This window comes from Drosophila mojavensis, unplaced genomic scaffold, assembly GCF_018153725.1.
Source record: "Drosophila mojavensis isolate 15081-1352.22 unplaced genomic scaffold, ASM1815372v1 contig_80, whole genome shotgun sequence".
NCBI classification, from domain to species: domain Eukaryota; kingdom Metazoa; phylum Arthropoda; class Insecta; order Diptera; family Drosophilidae; genus Drosophila; species Drosophila mojavensis.
Window position 1 is genome coordinate 12,753,179 of NW_025318906.1, and position 21,990 is coordinate 12,775,168.

Here is a 21,990-nt window from a genome sequence, read left to right on the forward strand (position 1 = left end):
GGCTAAACAAACTGAGGCTTTTATTTATTTAATGACTTGGCTGCTGCTCACCTTGGACAAATCTGACTTACAAATTCATTTGCTACATTGATTAATTAATGCTAATTTACGAAAATTCCATTTGCCCATTGGCCGCAACCAGAGCCACAACACAAACTCGCAGACAGCAGCGACTTGGCTCTGTCTTGGCATGCGTATCCTGCTCAACTGTGTGTGTTTAATTTACACGCACACGCACACACACAGATAGATACATGCTTCTGGCTGTGCAACAGCCGCCCGCAAATTTATGCCCAACTCAGATGCGACTATTGTTGCCGAATAACTCAATTTGCTAGTTGTGTGACCTCTAAACTAATCAGGATTTGTCTCGCAGCAAAAACATAAACAATTCTCATTTGAATCTGCTCAATGTCAGTTACTTTATTTCGATTGCCATTGCCAAAGGGATAATCACCAATATGACACAAGCAACAGGATGTGGTTTAGGGATTGATTTGACTAGTAGATTAGCTATAAATATGTAAATTTATGTAAATATATGGATTGATCTCGTTGGACGGCAAATCATCCGATTATTTATAGTTATAATTTAAAGATTTGCTGATTGCAAATAAAAAACGAAAAGAAAAAAAAATTACTTATATATTTGGATTTATATTTAATTTAAATTTTAATTATAATAATAATAATAATATTAATAATAATAATTTAATATTCCTTATTATGATTATTCAGGAATTATTTTAGGTACTTTTCACGAATATTTAATGAACATTATTTTTTTTTATATTAAATTTTTATTTATTTTTTTTTTCTATCTTTCTTTTTTAGTACATTTTTAAATATTACAAATTTATTATTATTTTTTATATATATATATAGTTTTTGTAGTACTTTTTATTGATCGTAGTATTGAAAATTTTACCTATGTATATACAAAAAATTTTATATCGACTCAGAAATTCCATTTACTCGAGAATATATGTATTGTGGCATTCATATTTCGGCGTATTAAATTAGAACAAAGAACAAAGATCATATATATTAAATAAACTCTCAACTCATTATGTTGCTCAGCCGCAGAAATTGCAGTATTTACCTCTCTGATGTTTTTGATGAGACTCAGACTCGGACTTATATACAAAATTCTCTAATTGAAAGTGTCCCACACAAGAAGCTCAGGCAGCAATTCACCTAATCGATTTATAGCTGTGAGAGATTTATATATTATCAAGAGATTACGGTCAGTCGTGAAGCATTCACGAGCTCTGAACTACGATCGTTGGCTCAGTATGAACAAACCGAAGCTAAGTGAGAGCGCAAGAAGCGTATACGGAATAGAGAATTCTATACCTGACTCTTTCACTCTCACAAAGCAGCGTGATTAAATATAATAGAGCCTAAAATGCCTAACAGAGATGTATCAAAATCAACCCGACAGATGCACACATACATATACATACATATACAAATATTAAAAAATAAAAATGACTATAAGATTTAATCCATTGTTGCGCTCAATTTAAATGTAAAAAGTTTATAAAAAAGCAATTTCATTAAGTGCTCGTTGTTTATGTTGTTATTGTTGCTAACATTTCCTAATGTCTCGCCCTCAATTTTAAGGAACTGCGAGTCCCTCAAGAAGAGGCGACTATATGCGCCGTAATATTTAATATAATTTATATAGATACTTATTTGGAATGGCTGAAACTGAAGGATTTTATTGGCCATTTGGTGTGCATAAGGACATCAATGGGGGCAAATTAAAAAACATACTCGCAGCCAGCTCGCAATTGGCTAAAATCGTAACAGGCAATTGGCTGTTTGGCTCTGGCGGGGCTCAGGCCGTAGCGAGAATCATACGGATTTTATTGCTTATTTGTTAAATGACTTGAAAAAGTTAATCAAGCGTGATTTTGATACGCCCCAGAGATAACGAATTATTGTTGGTATGAGTTGGTGCTGTGAGCCTTGCTCCCGGTTCCTGGTTCCTGGTTCTTGGTATCTTGTTCCCTGTTCCCTGTTCCCCTTTTCCTCATTCCTGTTCTTCATTTCTTGTTGCTGGTTTTGTTTGCTTGGTGTGTCGCCTTTGTTTCACGTGATCCTTGGGCCGCACACCCCACGCCCTACCCCTTCCTTGCTACGTGCATTCGCTATAGCAGAAATTTTCAATTTTCTTTGGTTTTTATTTTTTATTTATTTATTTTTTTTTTTTCGTTGGCTGTAGAAAGTGGCTGGACCATAAACGCAACAGGAAAACAGCCAACATATAGCAAATCGTCGGCGACACCTGTCGACGCCGTTTTATGAATTAATAAAGACGCCCCCAAATCTTGCAGATGTATGTGTGCTACGCCAGCGGCTGGAATGGGTTTTTGGTAATTCGGGGAGCAACAGCTAAGGCAGCAGCAGGAGCAGCAGCAGCAGGGGCAAGGCGTCTGATTGTGCGTTCAGCTTATTAAACGCATTTTTACAGCACGCTTAACAAGAATTTTCACTTTATATGCAAACATGTGAAACACTATAAACAAAGGACACCAATTTGCAAGCAAATACGCACACACTCACACACACACACATACACATGTTGCCATATATGAAGTCACATGCGCCAGTTGTGCGAAAAATTTCCTTTCTATTAAATTTTACAGTAAACTGAATTTACACCCAACAGCAACAAGAAGAAGAACAAGAAGAAGAAGCAGAAGAAGAAGCAGCAGAAGCAGGAATACAGCGCGTTATTAAACAGCATGAAAATTGCCAGAGTGTGTAGGGTGTGGTGGGGGGCGTGGCGGGGCGAGCTCTTTTGGCCTCTCATATTGCCAATGCCAGAGACCGTGTTATAAACAAAATGGCACAAAATGGCGACACCTGCTGTTGCAAATTAGAAAAATAAGATGTTTCATAAAAAATGAAATGTCAGAGGCAAATGCGGAAGGCGAACAACAACAACAACAAGAGCAGCAACAACAACTGGCACAACAGGTGAGCCTGGCAGGGTGACTGCCAGCAGCAGCAGCCGCGGGGGCTCCGCCCCATTAGCAAACAGATCCGTAGCCAGAAATATTTCAAATAAAGTAAAAACAAGCTGGCGACACGGATTTTTAGGTTTAATGTTGCGCGCGCTTAAATTGCTAGTTGGCCTAAAACTGAACAGCATTAACCAACAGCCAAAAGCAATTGAGAAATTGAGAATTGGGAGAGGCAAAAAATATATAAATACATGATAAAATGACATTAGCTGTAATGTACGATTAAAAGCATTTTGGCATAAAATTACATTTCGTTTAATGTACCAAAATTAAAGTCTTTTACGAAGAATATACTAACTTTTTATTGAAATATTAATAAGAGTGAGAGAGGGAGATATAAATATAGAAAGAAAGAGCTCTGTCCCATCTTTTTTTCTATAGAAATAGAGAGGGAGAGAGATATATATAGAGAGTGAAAGAGAAAGATAGAGAGAAACGTATTTAAAATAATAATATTTATTTAATTCAATATAAAGTATGATCCAAATATTTATTTATTTATGATATTTTATGTATTATTTGTCTTCATTAATCATTACAGAAATTCAGACTTGGCTATATATTTAAAATACTTTTTGTTATATTAATTTATTTATCTCTAATATATATATATATATATATTATATAATATATAGATAAAGACAATTTTTAAATAAAATTTTGGATATCGATTTTTTTATTTTTTTAGTTTATGTTATTTTTATATATTTCTTATATAATTCTGTCATTTATTTATTTTTTTTTTTTTAATAGTCAAAAATTTTTATAATAATAAACATCCAAATTCAACTTGTGTCATTCAGTCTGCTCCATCTTAATGGAAATTATGCTAAACGTCGTCAACAACTGTGCTTGACCCTTGAACCGAGGGGCGCCAAATCAGATGGAGGGGGCAGGAGGTTGCCTTATCAACCATTTGCTTACAGCGATTGGGCACAAAAGTCATTTAAAGTTGGCCAGGTTTACGTTACCGTTCACGTTCGCTCATTGCAGCCACAGACAGTCGCTGGCTCAAGAACTCGGCAGTTGCAACAGCAGAAGCAGCAGCAGCAACAGCCAACAGCAGAAGCAGCAGCAGCAGAAAACAAACAGAGCAAAGGAAACAAATCTAATAAAATCAGCAGATGATGGTCATTAGACCGAAAAGTAATTTCATTTATTCGCAAACTCGATTTGTTGCTTTGTAGACCGAAGAGCGCACGAGTGCGCCTTGCGTTCTCAGCTCTGCCGTCCCCCCATTCTCTCTCTCTCTCTCTCTCTCTCTCTCTCTCTCTCACACACACACTCAGTTTTTGTCTCTCTTACTCTATCTTTGACTCTGTCCAAGTAATCGGGAATTGGAAACGGAGTCCGTTGATGGCCCAGGTCCCGGGTCAGGGCAAAGGCAAAGACACTGCTGGGCAGGGGGCAGAGGGCAGAGGCTCTGGAGTTGGCAAATCAAAGCAGCGAAGCGTTCAACCAATGGTCGCGCATAAAAACAAACAACGGCTGCAACAAAAGAAACCGGAGCCAGACAAAGTGAAAAATCGCTGAAGGAAAAACACACACAAATACACCCACACACACACACACCCATACACACACTCGACGCTCGCTTATAGATTCCTTAAACAAATTCCAAAGACGCGTCGTTAAAATTTTCGGCACTAAAAACCCAGACGGATTAGTGGGCTGAGCGGCAACAGGATCAGGAGCTGAGCTGAGCTGAGCTGAGCTGTTGGGCACGCGAAGTTCGGGTCATAAAAATCGCTGGCGCACACAAACACACACCTGGCATAATGGTAAAACAATAAAACGGCCAACAGTGGGCAACGTGCTGGCCAAAAAGTTGTTAGCTCGAATTTCCAATGGCAACAGAAATGGCCAAAATGTAAATGAAATGCTTTTTAAATGAAATTTACTGCTCAACTCAATACTCGAATGGCAGCAACTGCTCCATTGTTGTGCCTTTTGAGCAAAGATGACCGACGGTACGGTGGGTGGTTGGGTGGTTGGGTGGTTGCGTGGCCATTTGTAACGGCACTTAAACGGAAATGAAATTAAGCGCAAAATGTGCCAGCTGCCAGTTGGCATTTGGTTTTTGGTACAGCTGGCGTGTAATTGAAATATGCGCTTGTCGCATCATCAAATACCAACACCCACACACACCGGCACACCAATACCTACACACATTGAGTCTGTGGTTATTCGTCAACTTTCACTTGGCTCATTCAAAATGCAACATGCACTCAGCAGTTGCAGAAAGTTCTGCTGTTGGTTTTTCATTTGCCGAAAGTCAAGCACAACCAATTTACTCACATGTTAACCACAAACACACACACAAACACACACACACACAGAGAGAGAGGCACTCGCACACTCGCACACTTGCAAATATTATTTATGGTCGTAGACACGTTAAGTGAATTTGTCAAATATGCTTGACTGACTCTCGAAAAAGTTGTCATGCGAAAATTTGTCTTCAGTTTTGTTTTTCTCCCTTCCGTTTGTTACCTGTGCAACTTGTGGCTTGCACCTGATTTGATTACCAAGTTCGTATTTGATTCAAGTGCAACAAATTGCAGATCATTTCGAGCAAAGGACTAGGCTGTCCCCTCCCCCTTTGCCCAGCACTTGCATATTTCTTTAATAATTATGTGTAAATGGGAAAAGTAATTGCATTACCCACACGAAAGAGTATCATTAATGACACGGCCACTCCACGCGCCCTCAGTTCGTGCCGAAGGACTCTCAGAAATATCGTCCATTTTATGAACAATTCACGCTTCACAGCTAGCAAAAGCGCAACGCAAAGGAAAAGTTTAGCACGCAGCTGAAAGCGAACAGCGGACAGCGGACAGCGGACGGTGGACGACGAACGACGGACGACGGACGGCGGACAGCGGGAAATGAAGCTGAACAAAGCTGAAGAAAAAACTAACAATATCTTTTCTTCGCTGAACAGTTAAGAGTGCAGCCTGCTTGCACGTATTTTTTTCTGGTCATGATACCCATTAAATAGAAAGGAGTAGGCTATGCTTATGTATGTGGTAAGGCAAAATGATTTCTGGTATAAATTATACTGTTTGCAGACCAATTACTAACAAACCAATTAGTAAATTTTAATAATAATTTGCAAGATCAACCGATAAAGTAATATTCACTCGCTCTGAGCAAAGCCTTCGTATTTTTTGTTTTCGGCTGAGCGCTTTGCTGTTCGTGTCACGCTCTTTGAACGAAGATCGCTGAGAGAGAGATACGAATGGCGTTCGGCTCAGTAAGTGAGCAAATAAGTAGCTCACACACATGCACCCACTTAATACTCTCACAAATATATAAAGGTCTCTGTGATCCATTGAACTCAACTAAAAGGTTTGAGAGCAGAGAACGGAAAAAACAAAGCCAATTAAAAACTTCTGTCGGATCACGAACGAATTCGTTGGAGAGCCGACACAATATATAGCTCTCTAAATGCGAGTGAAAGACACTTATTGGTGAACATTGAGAAGCGGTGGATGGATATTAGCGAGCTATGCAAAGTCTACCCATCTATTATACTCATATATATATTCATTATCTCATCGTTCATTCAACATCATACATCCATCCATTATCATTCATACCTCTTCTATACGGATGAGCATCCATCATCAGTTAAACATCATAGTCCATCCATCATTAATTAGAATATATTCTAATACCCAATTTTCCAATTACACGGTATTTACTAAATCGATCACATTGGTAGTTTATAACAGCTTTAGCTTGGTTTTTCCCATTCTCTCCATTCGCTATTCGCGATGCGCTGTAGTTGTTGCTGTTGTGCCTCGTCGCCCGCACTTCTATTAGCGGCATCCTTTTTGGTTGAGCTGCACTTCTTTTGCTTTCTATTTGCTTCATTTTCATTTTTTTTTTTTTTCTCTCTTCCATCTTTTGCGGCCGCTCATTCATTCATTCGTTATGGCCGCGCAGCAACAAAGCGTGAATTACCGCCATTTTGTGCACTTTGAACGCCATGTTGCCGTTTTTATCGTTCGCGTCGCTTGCAGGGCTTTCAGCAAAGTAATTGCCCGGTGCCAAAGCTAGCGCCAGCCTGTATCCTGCTGCTGCCTCTATGCTGCCTGCCTGTGTGCTGCCCGCAGCGGCAGCAGCGCTGCAGCATCTTATTGAATCTGATAATTGATTTATGTACTTATTTATGCTCATTTTTAATTAATTAATACGCTTAGCAGCAAAGGCCGGCAGCTGCGCAATTTTGCGCATGGATTAAAAATGCGAGTGCATAAATCAAAGAGCTCTGAATGCGAATTTTATTTGATTTTCAGCAGAGTCCATAAATCTGGCATAGAGGCGCACTGATAGCCATTTCCATGCCCGAATAAATCAAATAAAATAACACTCTGAGTGCAGCCACTCAAATATGCATGCATTTTAAATATTAACTAAATCTGCGGTCCGACAAACGCTCATAAAATGGACAATAAAGGACATTCGCCGTTGGCCAAAAGGAACAGCCACACACACACACTCACACACACAGGAGCAGCAGCAGCAGCAGCACAAAAATATACTCAACAAATTTTCATTATTCATAATTAACAAACCGCAGTCGCAGCCAATACGAAACGTAAGCGAAATGAAACCTAACGTAACGCAACGTAACGTAACAAAATGAAATGTGCAATGTGAAATGGGAAATGGAAAATGAAACAAAACCGCCAAAATGCAATTATGGCGTTTGCTGTGCGGATGTGATTAAAATGCAGCCAGTGTGACCAGACGCACAATCAAATGAATTGCTAAATTTAATGCTAGATTTATACTAATAGCTGCAATTAAAATTCATTCAACATATAATACCTGTTCAAGACTTTTTTTTCCTTATTTAATCTATTTTTAATGTATGCATGGCTTTTGTTTATAAATTATTTAACAATTGGTCGATTGAGCTGCACAATGAAATTAACTGCATTTTTGCATAATAATGATGAATTTATATTAATAGAGCTAATTGAAAATCAATGAGACTTTGCCAGATAGAACTCAAAAAGCTATTTAAAAATTCATTTGATAATTTAATTTCTTTTTAATATGAGAAATTATGCAATTATTTTTATAGAGGCGTTCTTTATAGATTTTAATAAATTATTCATTTATTTTACATTTAAAATAATATAAACAAAAATAAATTAATTAATTAAAATAAATAAATTAAAAAATAAATGAAATGGATGGAAAAAAATGTGAAATAGTAAACTTTATTATATATAATGGAAATATATAATGAAAATCTATATTTCAATTATTCCACCAGATTAAAGTTTTTAGTATAGAGTACAGCGAGCTAAGTCCTGATCTAATGTTAAGGCGAAATTTAATTAAAATCAATGATTAGACACAGCTAGTTATTTCCCTCACAACTGTGGATTGACAGTTTTCCATCTCCGCTGAAAACGTCGAGCCTTTTTCCACACCGATAATGAATGCAGTTGAAATGCAGCGCAGAAATCAGTTGCAAAATTATTTACCCGCAGTCAGCTGCAAAATGCGGTCAGCTGGACCGGACATGGCAAACGACAGGCGAAGAGGGAGTGGTCAAGAGGGCGAGGGAGAGGGAGAGGGGGGAGAGAGAGAGAGAGTGGGTAGACAACAGCGTTACAGTTACAGGCCGTATTGTTCGATTTGGACCAACGTGAGCTCATAAACTTCCATTACCAAGGCTCTGGCTGGTATCCATTTGTATATTGCATATGTATGCGCATGCACATATACATATGTCTATATATATGTGTGTGTGTGTGTAGCGCGTGCTAAGGCCGGCGACCATTGTTATAACGCGAATGTTATCCTTGTTGTTGCTGCTGTTGTTTTTTCCCCATGGCGTGTATATGAAAATTAAAATTGTTGACAATTGTCATTTTTTGCTGCTGTTGCCGTAGCTCCTATTGTTGTTGTTGTTGCTGTTGTTGTTGCTGTTGTGTGTTGTCAGTGTTGTTACCGCGGTTGTTGTTTCTGCTTCTCATGCGTCTGTTGTCGCTCTTGTTGCTCCTGCTGTTGTTGTTGTTGTTGTTGTTGTTGTTGTTGTTGTTGTTGTTGTTGTTGTCGGCAATGCCACACGCAACTAACCGCATTTTGATTGCTATGCATTCGCCCGAATCGTGCTCCGCGCCAAATTGAATGCATTTTCCGTGCCGTAGATTCGGATAAAAAGCCGTCACCAGCTTTGCATGTGTGCCACAGGCGCTGCTGCTGCTGCTGCTATTGCTGCCACATGCATGGCCGCTCTCGGTTGCAGCTTCAACTTGGACTTGGACTACATAGAGGAGCCATTGCTTGGGTTGTTTGTTCTGCTTGTCGCTCGTTTGATTTGTTGCCGTGTTTTGCACTTTTCTCATATCTCACAAATGCTCAGCATGTTTCAGTTTATGCCACACTTAATTCTCTACAGGTGTGCACAGGTGTGCGAGTGCTCCATTTCACTTTGCAGATTATATTCAATTTGCAAAGACACCACATCGAATTAACAAAAACATTTTGCAAAATCTATGTGGCTTTCATACACAAATGCATAGAGCATATACATATATATGTATATATGTTTATGTTTATCAACAATATATGTATATTTAGTATATTTGTGGCTGTACGTGATTTATGTTGTCTGGTCGAACAACACCTCCCACACCATTTAGTCGAGGCTGATGCGTCGGCCGCTCATTACACATTTTTCACCATTGGCAAATGCCCCATGATTGCTGCATATGTATTATCAAATATTTAGATAGGACTGGACTGGACAGGACAGGACTGAACGGGACGTGCCGGCTCTGAATTGCGGTCGTACAATCAAAATATGTGCATGCATTCGTGGTTTTGCGGTGCCACTTGCTTTGGCCTCAAAACATCGAGTCGAATCGTTTATATAATTTCGGGTCGAATTTATTTAGTGCTTAACACAAAACCAATGCCAATCACACTCGATTGAAAATCACAATTATTCGCTCTAGTCTCTCAACTAATTCAATTTTCATGGCGAGCCATTGAGGCGTGCTGCAAAAACTGAATCGGGCTTAATTAAATTCTTATCCAGTTACTTCAAGCATATTTTCTCTAAAGGGTCGTGCTTCCAAATTAGTAGTAGAAAATGCCAAAAAGCCGCGGGCAGGACATCGCTTACACAGTGTGTGTGTGTGTGTGTGTGTGGGCATGTGCACAATGTCTGCACTGGACACCCTACAGGAGACTTCCACATGTGGTCAGCCATAATAAAAAGAAAAATATTTGCGTTGGAGCAGAGAACATGAACTTTGGCCAGTCGAAGAGACTGAGCGGAATACTTAACAAAATATTTCAACGAATTAGCAAGCAGAGAGAGAGAGAGAGAGAGAGAGAGAGAGAGATAGAGAAACTGAGAGAAAGTTGAGTTGAGTAAATGAATTTAGATGTTTAACACGTCTAGAAATATTCACTTTACTTTAATAGACAAACATCAAGGAGAATAAAAAGAAATTCATAGCGAAAATTCAGTTTGTTTCGCTGGCTTTTTTCATGCTCGCCGTTCTTGCTGGGTCGCTGGGCCATGGATATAGAGGGACAGGACACGATATGTCTAGGCTGCCAGCTAGCGCTCTTAAGTTCATTAGGGCCACAGAATATAACATAATTATTCACTTACAATTTGCGCCACGACGCCTTAGTTTCAGCTTGTTTATGTGTGTGGCGTATACGTAATTTTATTTAGATGCCTGAGAGTTACCGCTGAAAAGATTGTAGCACCGTCTCTGGGCAGAGTGCAGGGCGGCAGCTGGCAGAGAGTGGAGAGCGAAGAGGATGCAGAGGGTGGCGAGCGTGCATCATTTTTGGCTTTAAGGGCGTCGCATTTGCAAAGTCAATAACAGACTCAACAAAGTCAACAGACAGGCTGCTAATGCCATTAGAAGACCTCAAACCGCCTGGAAAAGGCGCACAGAGGGAGCTGAAGTAGCGAAGGGGAATAGAACAAAATGGAGAAATGGCAAAACGTTGGCTTGTTAAACCGCAGCTCATTGCTGGCAAAATAAAACCAACATTGGCTCAGCTCAGCTCAGTTCAGCTCGGCTCAACTCAACTCAGGACCCGGCGCACAGGCCCATAAATTCCAACATTTGCCAATAAGTTGAAAGGCTAAAGTTTTACATTGGTAACCGAAAAATATGCAAAGCAGTCATAATTTTACTTTGCAACGAAATATTTTTGTATAAAATTGTTAGCAAACAAACTTTTTTATGCTTCAACTAATTTCAATCAGCTAACAAAAATGTGTAGCGCCCGACGCCTCTACCGCTATCGCCCTCCCTTCTCCAATTCGAAAAACACACGCAAAACTTTTGTCAATAATGCCGACGCCTTAAACCCAAAACCCAAAAACCCAAACCCAAACCCAAACACCCAAAACCGATTGCTTTGCTCTGCCAGAGTCCGGGAGTACCGGAGTGCCGGAGTGCCGGTGTCAAGACAAAGGCGCAAACACAAAGAGCACAAGCTAGAAATGATCCATGCACCTGGCGGCCTTGCTTCGGCTATTCCGGATGCTTCAGCTACCCCGTCTGCTCCTGCTGCCACTCCGACTGCTGCTGCTGTTGCTGCTGCTGCCTCTGCTGGCAGAGTTTATTAAGTTGGGTGTCACCTTTTCCTGTGTTGTCGTTGCCGGCATTGTGAACTTCTCAGCACATTCCCTTAGCCCCTGGCAATTTTTGTGTGTTTGCAAGTTTGTCTGTCTTGTTTTTGTTGTCACTTCATCAGCACGTTGCCCTTGCCCTGGCTCTGGCTCGCTCTGGGCCATGATTGGTAGATAGATGTCGCAACTGCAAAAGTGCCAAGGCGATTGCGAATCAAAAAATTGATCATTTCAAGTTTTGTGCGGCAGCTTCGCGCATATTATTATTCTTATTGCCTGCCCATTTGCATAATTGTCAATTGCCATCAATCGAGTGTTTATTAAAAAGTTTTTCTCATTTCATCACATGTGCTCCCGCACCCTCACTGCGGCGGTCCTTTTGCCATTTGCCAGTCGAATGACTCTCTATATACGTACACGTAAAATGGAAATGGAAATGTGTCTGTAATGCCAAATCTTTGCAACTTGTGCTAACTCATTAATTAACTTTGCTGCCATTGTTTGCGAATGCTATTTATTCTCGGCTTATCACTGAGCCCCGAGTGCCCGTTGTGCAAAAGGACCGAAGAGAAAACAATAATAAGAAGGCTGGGCCGAGTCTCGAAATCCCAAAGTTTTAATGAGCTGACGGCACACTGGTAAGTGGGCGCGGCTCGCCCTTTTAATTAACATTTAACGAAAAATTCGATTCGACTTTCCACATGCCACACGGCACATTAAGACATATGGCTTATAGTACTAGACTATTCATCAAAAAACATCAATTGCGAAACTTTCCTATAAGAATAGACAATGCCATTGATAAGCATTCTAGATCAACGCTTGAGGAAACACGCTCAATAATTCACTTAACAGCGCCATCTGTGTGGTCGTGAGAGAACTATAGGAGCTCAGCAAGGGCAAGGCGCTTTATTTGGACACCGAAGCTTTCATGTTTTTGTCGTTAGAGAAAGCTCTATGTATGAATTTCAAATGAATAGCAAATGGCAGCAAGGCTAAAAGGAAATATAAACTTTAAAAATAGCTATTAATTATAAATAAAACTGATATATGAAAGTGAAGAGTCAATTATTGATTTATTTATAAATAATTAAAATAATAATAATAAATACATAAATTACTTTAATATAAATATTGTATTATGGCATTCTTATTATGGCAAAATATTATTTAAAAAATTCGAAAAGCTACCAGTACTTAATTTTGACATATGAAAAGGTTAGATCCCATAAAAAACTATGATGATTTCAATATTTTATTCATGTAAAAACATGAGCTAAAAGCTATTGCTATTGCTTTTTCACAGCTTTTAAAAATCCTTCCAAAGCGGCTTCACACATAAAAGTTCTAGAGACAAGTTCGCATAGAGCTTTAAGCTCAGCGCATACAGGCGTGACCGAAAATAAAGCTGGGACTTTTATCGACCAACAGAGGCAAACGATATGTGATAAAACCTTTTATTTATAACAAAATCAATATAAATTTATTTATTGCATAATGAGTTAAAATATTAAATAACAGATACTTATATATTACTTACAATTTTGTTTACATTTATTTAGTATTTTGAAAGCGAATCTCGAACATTTCGTAGATATGGCAACGCCATCAGCTTTTAATCATGTGCGCTGCAAGGCTGCAAAGCTATCATGTGCATGGCCTCTCTCTCCACATGTGTTTGTGTTTCTGTTTATGCGATAGACGAGTGTGTGTTCGTGTGTGTGTGTGTGTGCAGTGGAAGAGAGACAGAGTGAGAGAGGTTGCGCCCGACTTGCTCTCTTGGCACGCATTTGACTTCACTTGGAATTGAATTTTAGTGCGTTCGCGAGCAGCCTTACAAAACGTTGTGCTATGAACGGAAGCGGATGCCAGACGGAGAACTACATGAGCCAAAGGCACAGTGAACGCTGAGGCAAGAGGAGGGCAGCGCAAGAAAGAAAAGAAAACAGTGGAAAATCCAAAAAATGTTAGCATACTTTTTCGAGTACTTACTGTGCTGAACCACGTTAGTTAATCGCCAAACCAAACGGCTGATTGGTGCATATCGAAAGCGAATCAATGCCCAGCCGCAAATAGTTGAACGGAAAATATGACCCAGTTCCGAGCGGGATTATACGGCGTGCATATAAAGTAAATTTGACTGGCAATAGAATGCCATAAATGCATTTTGAGCAGCCTTTCAGCCATTGCTTTGCATTCTCTCAGGCGACATGCGACACGAGCGACAGTCGCAACAATAAAATTGTACAATTTTTGATTGCTGTACGTGAAATGTGAATTGCTCAAGTTGTGTGCATTTGTCGCAGTTTAGTGCATACTACAACAATTACAGTGGAACATAAATAAGAACGACACCAACTGTGTGTGTGTGTGTGTGTAACACTTCAGTCGGGCAGCAGCCCCAAAAGTTACCCTAGCTGGCTGCTCTTTTAACCAGCACAGCTGATTGTCAAGCGAGAGCAGCGAACATGTTGGCTTGTTTGGTTTGAGCCAGAGAGCAGCAGCAGCAGCAGCACCACCACCACCCACCACTCACCACTCCCACCCCCAGCCCACGCTCCGTAAGTGAGTGAGTTTTGCCTGCTGGCTAACGTAACGAGTTTCAAGACACGCACGCCACACGACAAAGTACACGTAATACAGCCATAATCAAAGGTAGCCGTAGCCGTAGCCGTTGCCGTTGCCGTTCGCCGTAGCCGTATAGCCCAGGTCAACAGCTCCAACTGGCACGCACGTGTGTGTCTGTGGTAAGTGCATAAATTGTATCATCTCGATGGTACTTGGCAGCTTTTACGGGGCCAGCGAACGGGCTCAAATGAAATATTTATGTCGCTTGGGTTAGCATCTCTGACCCGCGCCTGACAAACGAACAGAAACAGCAACAACATATACCTATCTGTCATTGAATGCTGGCTTATTTGTGTTTAAAGTGGGTTGCCAGGCGCTGATTGTCGAGTAACCATAGTTATAGTTAGATATATATTCATTTGTTTATAGACATAATTCGCATGGAATTGAAGACAATCCAGAAAAATCACTTTACTCCCACTCTCTTTGTCCTCCCCTCTCTCTCACTCTCTCTATATTTATTTATTTCCGCATTTAATGGGGAACGTATGGAATAACACCTGTTTTACTCAGAAACAATTTTAAACACAAGCACTCAAATAGATTGAGGAGATCTGTTTTCATGCTCGATTCGAGTAGGAGTGTGTGTGAGTGTGTTTGGAAAGGGGTAGTGAAAGTGTTGTGCCATACGCCAGTCATACATATCAACACCTATACATATATTTATGTATTTATGTCGGCACTTGTGTTCTTCTTGTTGTTATTTGTATTATTCATTCCTTCACCAGATGCAGCCACACTTCAAGCAGAGCACTTCAACTGTGTCTGTGTGTGAGTGTGTGTGTGTGAGTGCGGTGTTTCAGTCATTTGTAATTTTATGTTTTCCGGTTGCATATTTATTTTCGTTTTTAATTGAAAACATATGCACACATCTGTATATATATTTAAGTAAATATATTTGAATTATTCATAAAATATTCATGTAATTTGTGATTAGATAGCGTGGGTGGAAGTGTCCGTAAATATTCCGCGTATTTCTTCCCTATTTTGTGGTCGTGGCGCTGAAACATATTTGTGAATTAAATGCGCAAAATAAAATGTAAAAATAAACTACGTGACATTTCGCTGATTTGTGCCAGCTATAAAGCAGACAGCAATTAAATTTGCTATCAAATGAAATTAAATATTTAGCCGCGCTGCACTCACATAACTCTATGACTGAATCACAGATGTCATGGCACAGTGCATGTCGCATGACTTTTAATTATAAATAAATAAAAGCAATCATGCCTGTGCATGTATCTTATTAACTAGCTCGCCCTGCGGGCAACCCAACTAATTAAAATTGTAATCAATGCTTAGCCAATTGCCATGCAAGACTTTCAAGAAAATTCAATTAATGATAACATGATTTGCTTTCAATGACGTTCAAGTATTTTTAGCTTTTGATTTAAGTTGTGCTTGAAGCTTCAGTGCAACTAGAAGTTAAATGTAGTTTATAGTCTATAGTTTTATATCAACGAGAGGGAACATAAGACCTCATTATATATGCGTATCTTCTTATTAAATATCTAAATATATACTCTATGGAGCATAATTTAATATTAACAAAGTTATTTAATATATATAAATATTTATTCTAGCATATATTTAAATATTTATTCATATCTTTATAATGAGTGATTTGAGAGCTTACCTTAGGGTAATATGTTTATATAAATCTTATGCCAGCAAACGTGAATTGTTATTCCATATTATTGCTACCTACGAATAGAAAATTATACTTCAATCTATATTTTTCTTGATTCACTTCTTGATTGATTTCCATGTATAAATTCCTGCTATAATATTTCCTTATAAAAATTTTATTTATATAATATTTCCCGTACTTTAAGCATATTTGATATCTAAGCCCTCTTAAACCCTCTCTTATCACGTTTTCCATTTCATTTCCATTTCCACTTTACAGCAATTTAAGTTAAACAAAAAAATATGAAGCTCTCGGACACAATGGCGACGCCGATTGAGGAAAAACTCGATCAAAACTTAAAGGTACGCCCAAAAAAAAATATTTTAAAAAAAATTAAAAAGAAATGCTAACAAATACAAATGCCATTAATCATGCCTCTAAAAAAACACACACACACACAAATTGAAATTACGTGCAACAGGTGAGGTCTGGGATGGTTCATGTCAGCGATGGCAAAAGCAGACCAGAGCCCCTCCGACTTAGTCTAACAATGGAATTGTTGACCTTGCAAAAGTTGGAAATTGTTACGCCGACGAGCTCGCAGCACAATGGGCCGCCAATGGAATCCAAGGTATGTTAATAAACTTTGGCTTCATTAAGAGCACTTATCCCAAAAGTGTTGGGCTGTAATCTCTGCTGAGCATGCTCAACGAATCCTCGAGTATGTTTACCCCTGTTTATGTATATTGGTATTGGTATTTGTTCGTTGTTGCAGGAGCGAATGGTGCAAATAACGAGGCAGAAACAGGGCGGCCTGGGACTGAGCATAAAGGGGGGCGCCGAGCATAAATTGCCCATATTAATATCGCGCATCTACAAGGATCAGGCGGCCGACATAACGGGTCAACTCTTTGTGGGGGACGCCATCATCAAGGTGAATGGCGAATATATAACGGCATGCCCGCACGACGATGCGGTCAACATACTGCGCAACGCCGGCGACATTGTTGTACTCACTGTGAAGCACTACCGCGCCGCAACACCGTTCCTGCAGAAGCAACGTGAGCACAACCTCATCTGACACCGCATGAATAACGTATTCCATTAACATCCATTCAATCAATGCAGTAACAAAGGATACTCCCGATTCCGACAACGATGTCACCTGTGCGGAGCTAAAGGCCGACGAGGGCTACAAGTCATCCGTGAACAGCGGCACCATCAGCCGCAGCTGCAGTCGGCCAATGTCAATCTGCTCGGAGCCAGAGAAGCGCTGGACCGACGTGGTGGCAGGTATGAAGGAGCCCAGCTAAAGATACCTTTCAAGTTGGCCTCGCTTACACACACACACTCTCTCTCCCTCTCTCTTTGTCTCTGTCTGCGGCTATTTGTAGTGCCCCTAATGATGGCCTATGTCACGCGCTACATCTACGGCACGGACAAGCTGCGCCCCAACGCCTTCGAGGTGCGCGGCCTGAACGGCGTCACCACCGGGGTCATACACTGTGATGAGCTGGCGATACTCAGCCAGTGGCTCAAGCTGATAACGGACAATGTCGTGGGCCTAACACATCTGCAGGTAATACGGCAGCACCCTCACCAGAAACACTAGAAGTGGCTCAATGCATATTCAAATTCACTCATTCGCCAGATGAAGCTCTACAATCGCAACTTTGCTGTGGGCGAGCGCATCGAGTACATGGGCTGGGTCAACGAGGGCGTTATCAATAACAATATATCATGGCAGAGCTATAAGCCACGATTTCTATTGCTCAAAGGCACCGAAGTAATGCTGTTCGAAACGCCTCCAGTAAGTAGCATGAAGAAACTATCAATTACATTTGCGGTTGCAGAGAAAAGTGCTAGGAAAGCTCTAGATAAGAGTAGACGAATATATAATACCCTGCAATCTGTAAAGAGCTACAGTAATGCGTATTGTATTTTCTTAAATATTCAAGTTATAGAACTGTAATTTTTGTTCAATACACTTTTTTTTATGGCTCTTCAAATAAAACAAAATTCAGTTGTGCTGTAATTCGGCAAAAATATTTCTATTTTTATTTTTTAATTTAATAGAAAATTAATAAAACTACAAAGTTTTAGCATCCAAATTTATTTAAGGATATTATCACCAACTTTTTGTCGGAAAATTTTATACTATAGGAATATTTATAGAGTTATCTTTGGAAAAAAAAACCTACAATCTATACATTGATTCTGAAGTAGCTCTATATATATATAAAATAATATAATAACCATATATTATAAATTAAATAATTATACATTAAATGTTTAAACAATTTGTAACAAATTCGTCCAACAAATATTAGCTTATTTAAATTTAAATTTAATTTTAAATTTAATTAAAATTAATTTAGTACTCACATCCCTTTTGATTAACTGATATGAGATTTATTCACTTGTTTAGTGGAAATTGTCATCTCTTTTATGAATATGTAATTGGATATGGAAGCCTTTGCAGTCAGCTTTGTTCCGTGTTCATTTGCCCAAAGTTCTTCAAAGCAACTGTGCGCTCCTCTATGCTGCGCTAATTTTATGTGTCAAGTTGGAAGTCCCCCACATAGCATACCAACACACCCACACACACAGACACTGACACTCACAGTCACTCACACAAAGCACTGCACACGTGCATACAAATTGTACGTTTGCTCTAATGAGCAGCCTTTGCACTCACTGCAGTTGCAAGTTTCAGAAAAATGTTGGCCCACGGCATACGCGATGCTCGTGCTGGCGCCCTCTGCTCTTGGTGGCGGCATTTTGGCTCGCCCTGATTGCCAGCAGAGATATGAGCACTTAATGCGCTTTAAAATTATATTACTTGGCTCAAAGCTGCCGAATTGGGCTAACAAATCTTTGGTATGAAAAATTTGCTATAACTGATTTCGTTTGTGTTCGGCTCATTTGCAGTTGAATGTGGCCGGCATTAGCAAGGCTCTGGTGGTCTACAAGGTCTATCAGACCATGTTTCGCATCGTCAAGGAGTCGGAGACTGTGGACAGTCGACAGCATTGCTTCCTCCTGCAGAGCTCCGGACACGAGCCGCGCTATCTGAGCGTCGAGACGCGCCAGGAGCTGCTGCGCATCGAGAACAGCTGGAATGCGGCCATAGTGACCAGTGTTATTAAATTAGGGGTAAGTAAATGCACACGCAGACACTCACTCACACATAGATTCATATATGCATGCACATGACTGTCCCCATGACCTCCATTAATGGAGCTCTCTATATGTATGTATGTATGTATGTATGTACCTGGTGTATATAAACAGTTGGGGTTCGTTTCTTGTTGATAATTTCGCATGTTTGTTTGTAATTAGCCGGGCTAGGCCGGGCTGGGCACAATGCAAACGGGCGATTATCGTGATTGCCAATTGCTTGTTAATTTATGCACTTGCCTCCCACCGATCAGCCTTGAACCAAAGGTCAGGGCAAAGGATAATCAATATAGACAGACATATGTACGGAGTTTTGCCGTCATTCAAATGTCGAAGTCTTTTGTAGGAATCAAATCGTTTTGACTGGAAATCGAATGCTCGACTAGTTGACTAATTTATATATATTAATATATAATTTTTTTATATATTAATTTTTTAATATATATATTTTTTTTATATAATTTTTTTTAATATATTCATATTATAGTTGTGTATATTTAATATAATTTTATTTAATATTCTTTATATATACTATATTTTATTGTTATTTTTAGTTCTACTAACACTTTAATTTACTAATATATTTAATATAATTTTATTTTATTTATTATTCTATTAAATATATTATATTTGATTATTATTTTTACTTAATTTTATATTCATATTTCATTATATTTAATAGAAATCCCCAGCCTTCTCATATTTAATAATTAATTAACGCTATCCCTAAGCATTTTGGCTTATGACTTTTGAGTGTGGCAACGCCGGGTAGTTTCCTTAATTACAAGCATAAAAATACTCATTCATAATGAATGCTTTGTAATTGCTTTTTGCTAAGCAGAAATTATAAAGGATGTCGTATTGATTTTCCAAGGAATGAACAAAACAAATTTCTGTGCGCTCCCAAACAAACATTTGCCAAAAAGTTTTGTGATATTTTGTTTAATGTAACTTTGTCCGAGTACACACACACACACAGTTCTGTCTGTGTGTGTGTGTGTCTACGCAACACTTGTTAGCTTTCCGAAAAGTCAGCGCAAAGCCAATGACCGACATAAGCGACGCACAAAGTTGGAAGCAAAGCAAAAAAAAAGAAAAGAGGGCGACAAAAAACGTAGATTTTGGCCAACGTCCGAATCGATACGAATTTGGTTCGCAATTTTGAGCGTTTAGTCGAGCACACAGACAGGACATAAAGGGATTATTGAACCTATGTATGCCGTTGTTTTGCCGTGGCTATTACAGATATAGCCAGAGGCTATTATGGGTCTTAGGAGTGCGTCAGCACACACACACACACGCACACACACAGAGAGAGTGTGAGATGGGGCGTATGCTTAATATTATTAGAAGACTCAATCAAAGCAGCTGTCGGAATGTCACTCTCTCTCTCTCTCTCTCTCTCTCTATCTCTTCCTCTCCCCCTCTCTCTCTCTCTCGCATAACCACATACTGCTAATAAATAAATCTCACATTTATTTCTATATACTATGTCTATCACTCATACCTGCAGCGCAAGACTTTTGCCGTTTCCCATCACGGCAAGAGCGGCGGACTGACACTTGACTGGCAGGCGGGCTTCTCACTGACAGAGGGCGCCGATGCCACCATGGTGTGGCAGTACAAGTTTTCGCAACTGCGCGGCTCCAGCGACGATGGCAAATCAAAGTTGAAGCTACATTTCCAGGACAACGAGACGCGGGCCATCGAAACGAAGGCAAGTGCCATAAATAAATACACAGCGCTTCAATTAGCCAAACCCAAATCATTGTAGAACTTTACCTTATATGTTCATATGTATAATCTCAATCTCATTCTTTGCCATATTATCGCATCTAGGAACTAGAGTGCCAGGTACTGCAGAGCTTGCTCTTTTGCATGCACGCATTCCTCACCGCCAAGGTGGCATCTGTGGATCCGGCATTCCTCAGCTCCATACAGCAGACCTAAGCTTGGCTAGAGCCCCCCACATACACACACACACACCCATTCATTGGCAGAATCAAAAGTAATCTTTGTTTAGGCTAAGCTAAACTGAAAATCGTATTTCAAAAATACACATCAATTATATGAGAGCATAAGTAAATAACGGAAATATATAATATATGCAAGCTATAATTATACAGTTGTAAGTATATATATATATATATATATATATAACTATATATATATATCTTGTATGCGAACGTAAGTGGAATTAGTTAAATTAGCTTAAATATTGAGTTAGATTTGATATACTGATATATAGTTACTTAAATGTAAACACACACATACACACACACACACACATAATAAATTATTAAATGAAATTGTAGAACGAAACGGAATGATAAACTTAATGTGAAATCTCTTGGTGCAACACATGTAAATTTAAGCGTGCTCTAGGCTTCTTTCCTATAATCAGTTAAAGTTGTCAATATGATTGAATACATTATCTATATATACTATATATATTTATACGTATATATATAAATCTATATATTGATTGAACAATTAGAAATTACATTTAGATACGTTATTTGATTTAACAAACTTAGGCTTCAGCTAAAAACTAATTTACAAATCATCTGAAATCGAAATCGAACTCGAACTCGAAATCGAAATCGAATTGAGTAAATCTCATTTTTGGTCAACTACAACATTTTAAATGAATGGAAACGATGTGCATTATAGTGAAAATATAATTTTCAATTTTAATGAAAATGCTATTGTTAGAACTAGATAATTATTCAATAAATGTTGCGCTTTTTAATCGAATCAAATTATTTGATTATATTTTTATGTTGTTCAGTATTTCATAAGCATAACAAAATACAAACAAAAAAGAAGAGTTCAAATTTCATTTAATTTTAATCGACATGAATAACAGCCACCGAAATTCG

At 39.0% G+C, this 21,990-nt stretch overlaps 1 protein-coding gene across 3 annotated transcripts; it reads left to right on the top strand.

The window, feature by feature from the left end:
• The first annotated feature begins 13,473 nt into the window (after positions 1–13,473).
• Positions 13,474–21,856, top strand: LOC6579672 (gamma-1-syntrophin). Of its 3 annotated transcripts, none has more exons than XM_002005518.4 (10): positions 13,474–14,417; positions 16,208–16,290; positions 16,410–16,559; positions 16,704–16,989; positions 17,057–17,221; positions 17,323–17,507; positions 17,580–17,738; positions 18,860–19,084; positions 20,622–20,825; positions 20,948–21,856. In XM_002005518.4, the coding sequence occupies exons 2-10, from the start codon at positions 16,231–16,233 to the stop codon at positions 21,056–21,058; spliced, it is 1,545 nt and encodes a 514-aa protein (XP_002005554.1). In that variant the 5' UTR covers positions 13,474–14,417; positions 16,208–16,230; the 3' UTR covers positions 21,059–21,856. The 3 variants fall into 3 exon arrangements, with proteins under 3 accessions (XP_002005554.1, XP_032586101.1, XP_032586102.1); XM_032730210.2 differs by having other exon boundaries at positions 13,474–13,800; XM_032730211.2 differs by having other exon boundaries at positions 13,474–13,636.
• The last annotated feature ends 134 nt before the right edge of the window (positions 21,857–21,990 follow it).

What these genes read in the sequence shown, in the direction of transcription:
- LOC6579672 (XM_002005518.4), top strand. Translation starts at nt 16,231, where the DNA reads ATGAAGCTCTCGGACACAATGGCGACGCCGATTGAGGAAAAACTCGAT. An exon ending in ACCGTTCCTGCAGAAGCAAC is followed by an intron (nt 16,990 to 17,056) that starts GTGAGCACAACC and finishes CAATCAATGCAG; the next exon opens with TAACAAAGGATACTCCCGAT. An exon ending in TGCTGTTCGAAACGCCTCCA is followed by an intron (nt 17,739 to 18,859) that starts GTAAGTAGCATG and finishes GCTCATTTGCAG; the next exon opens with TTGAATGTGGCCGGCATTAG.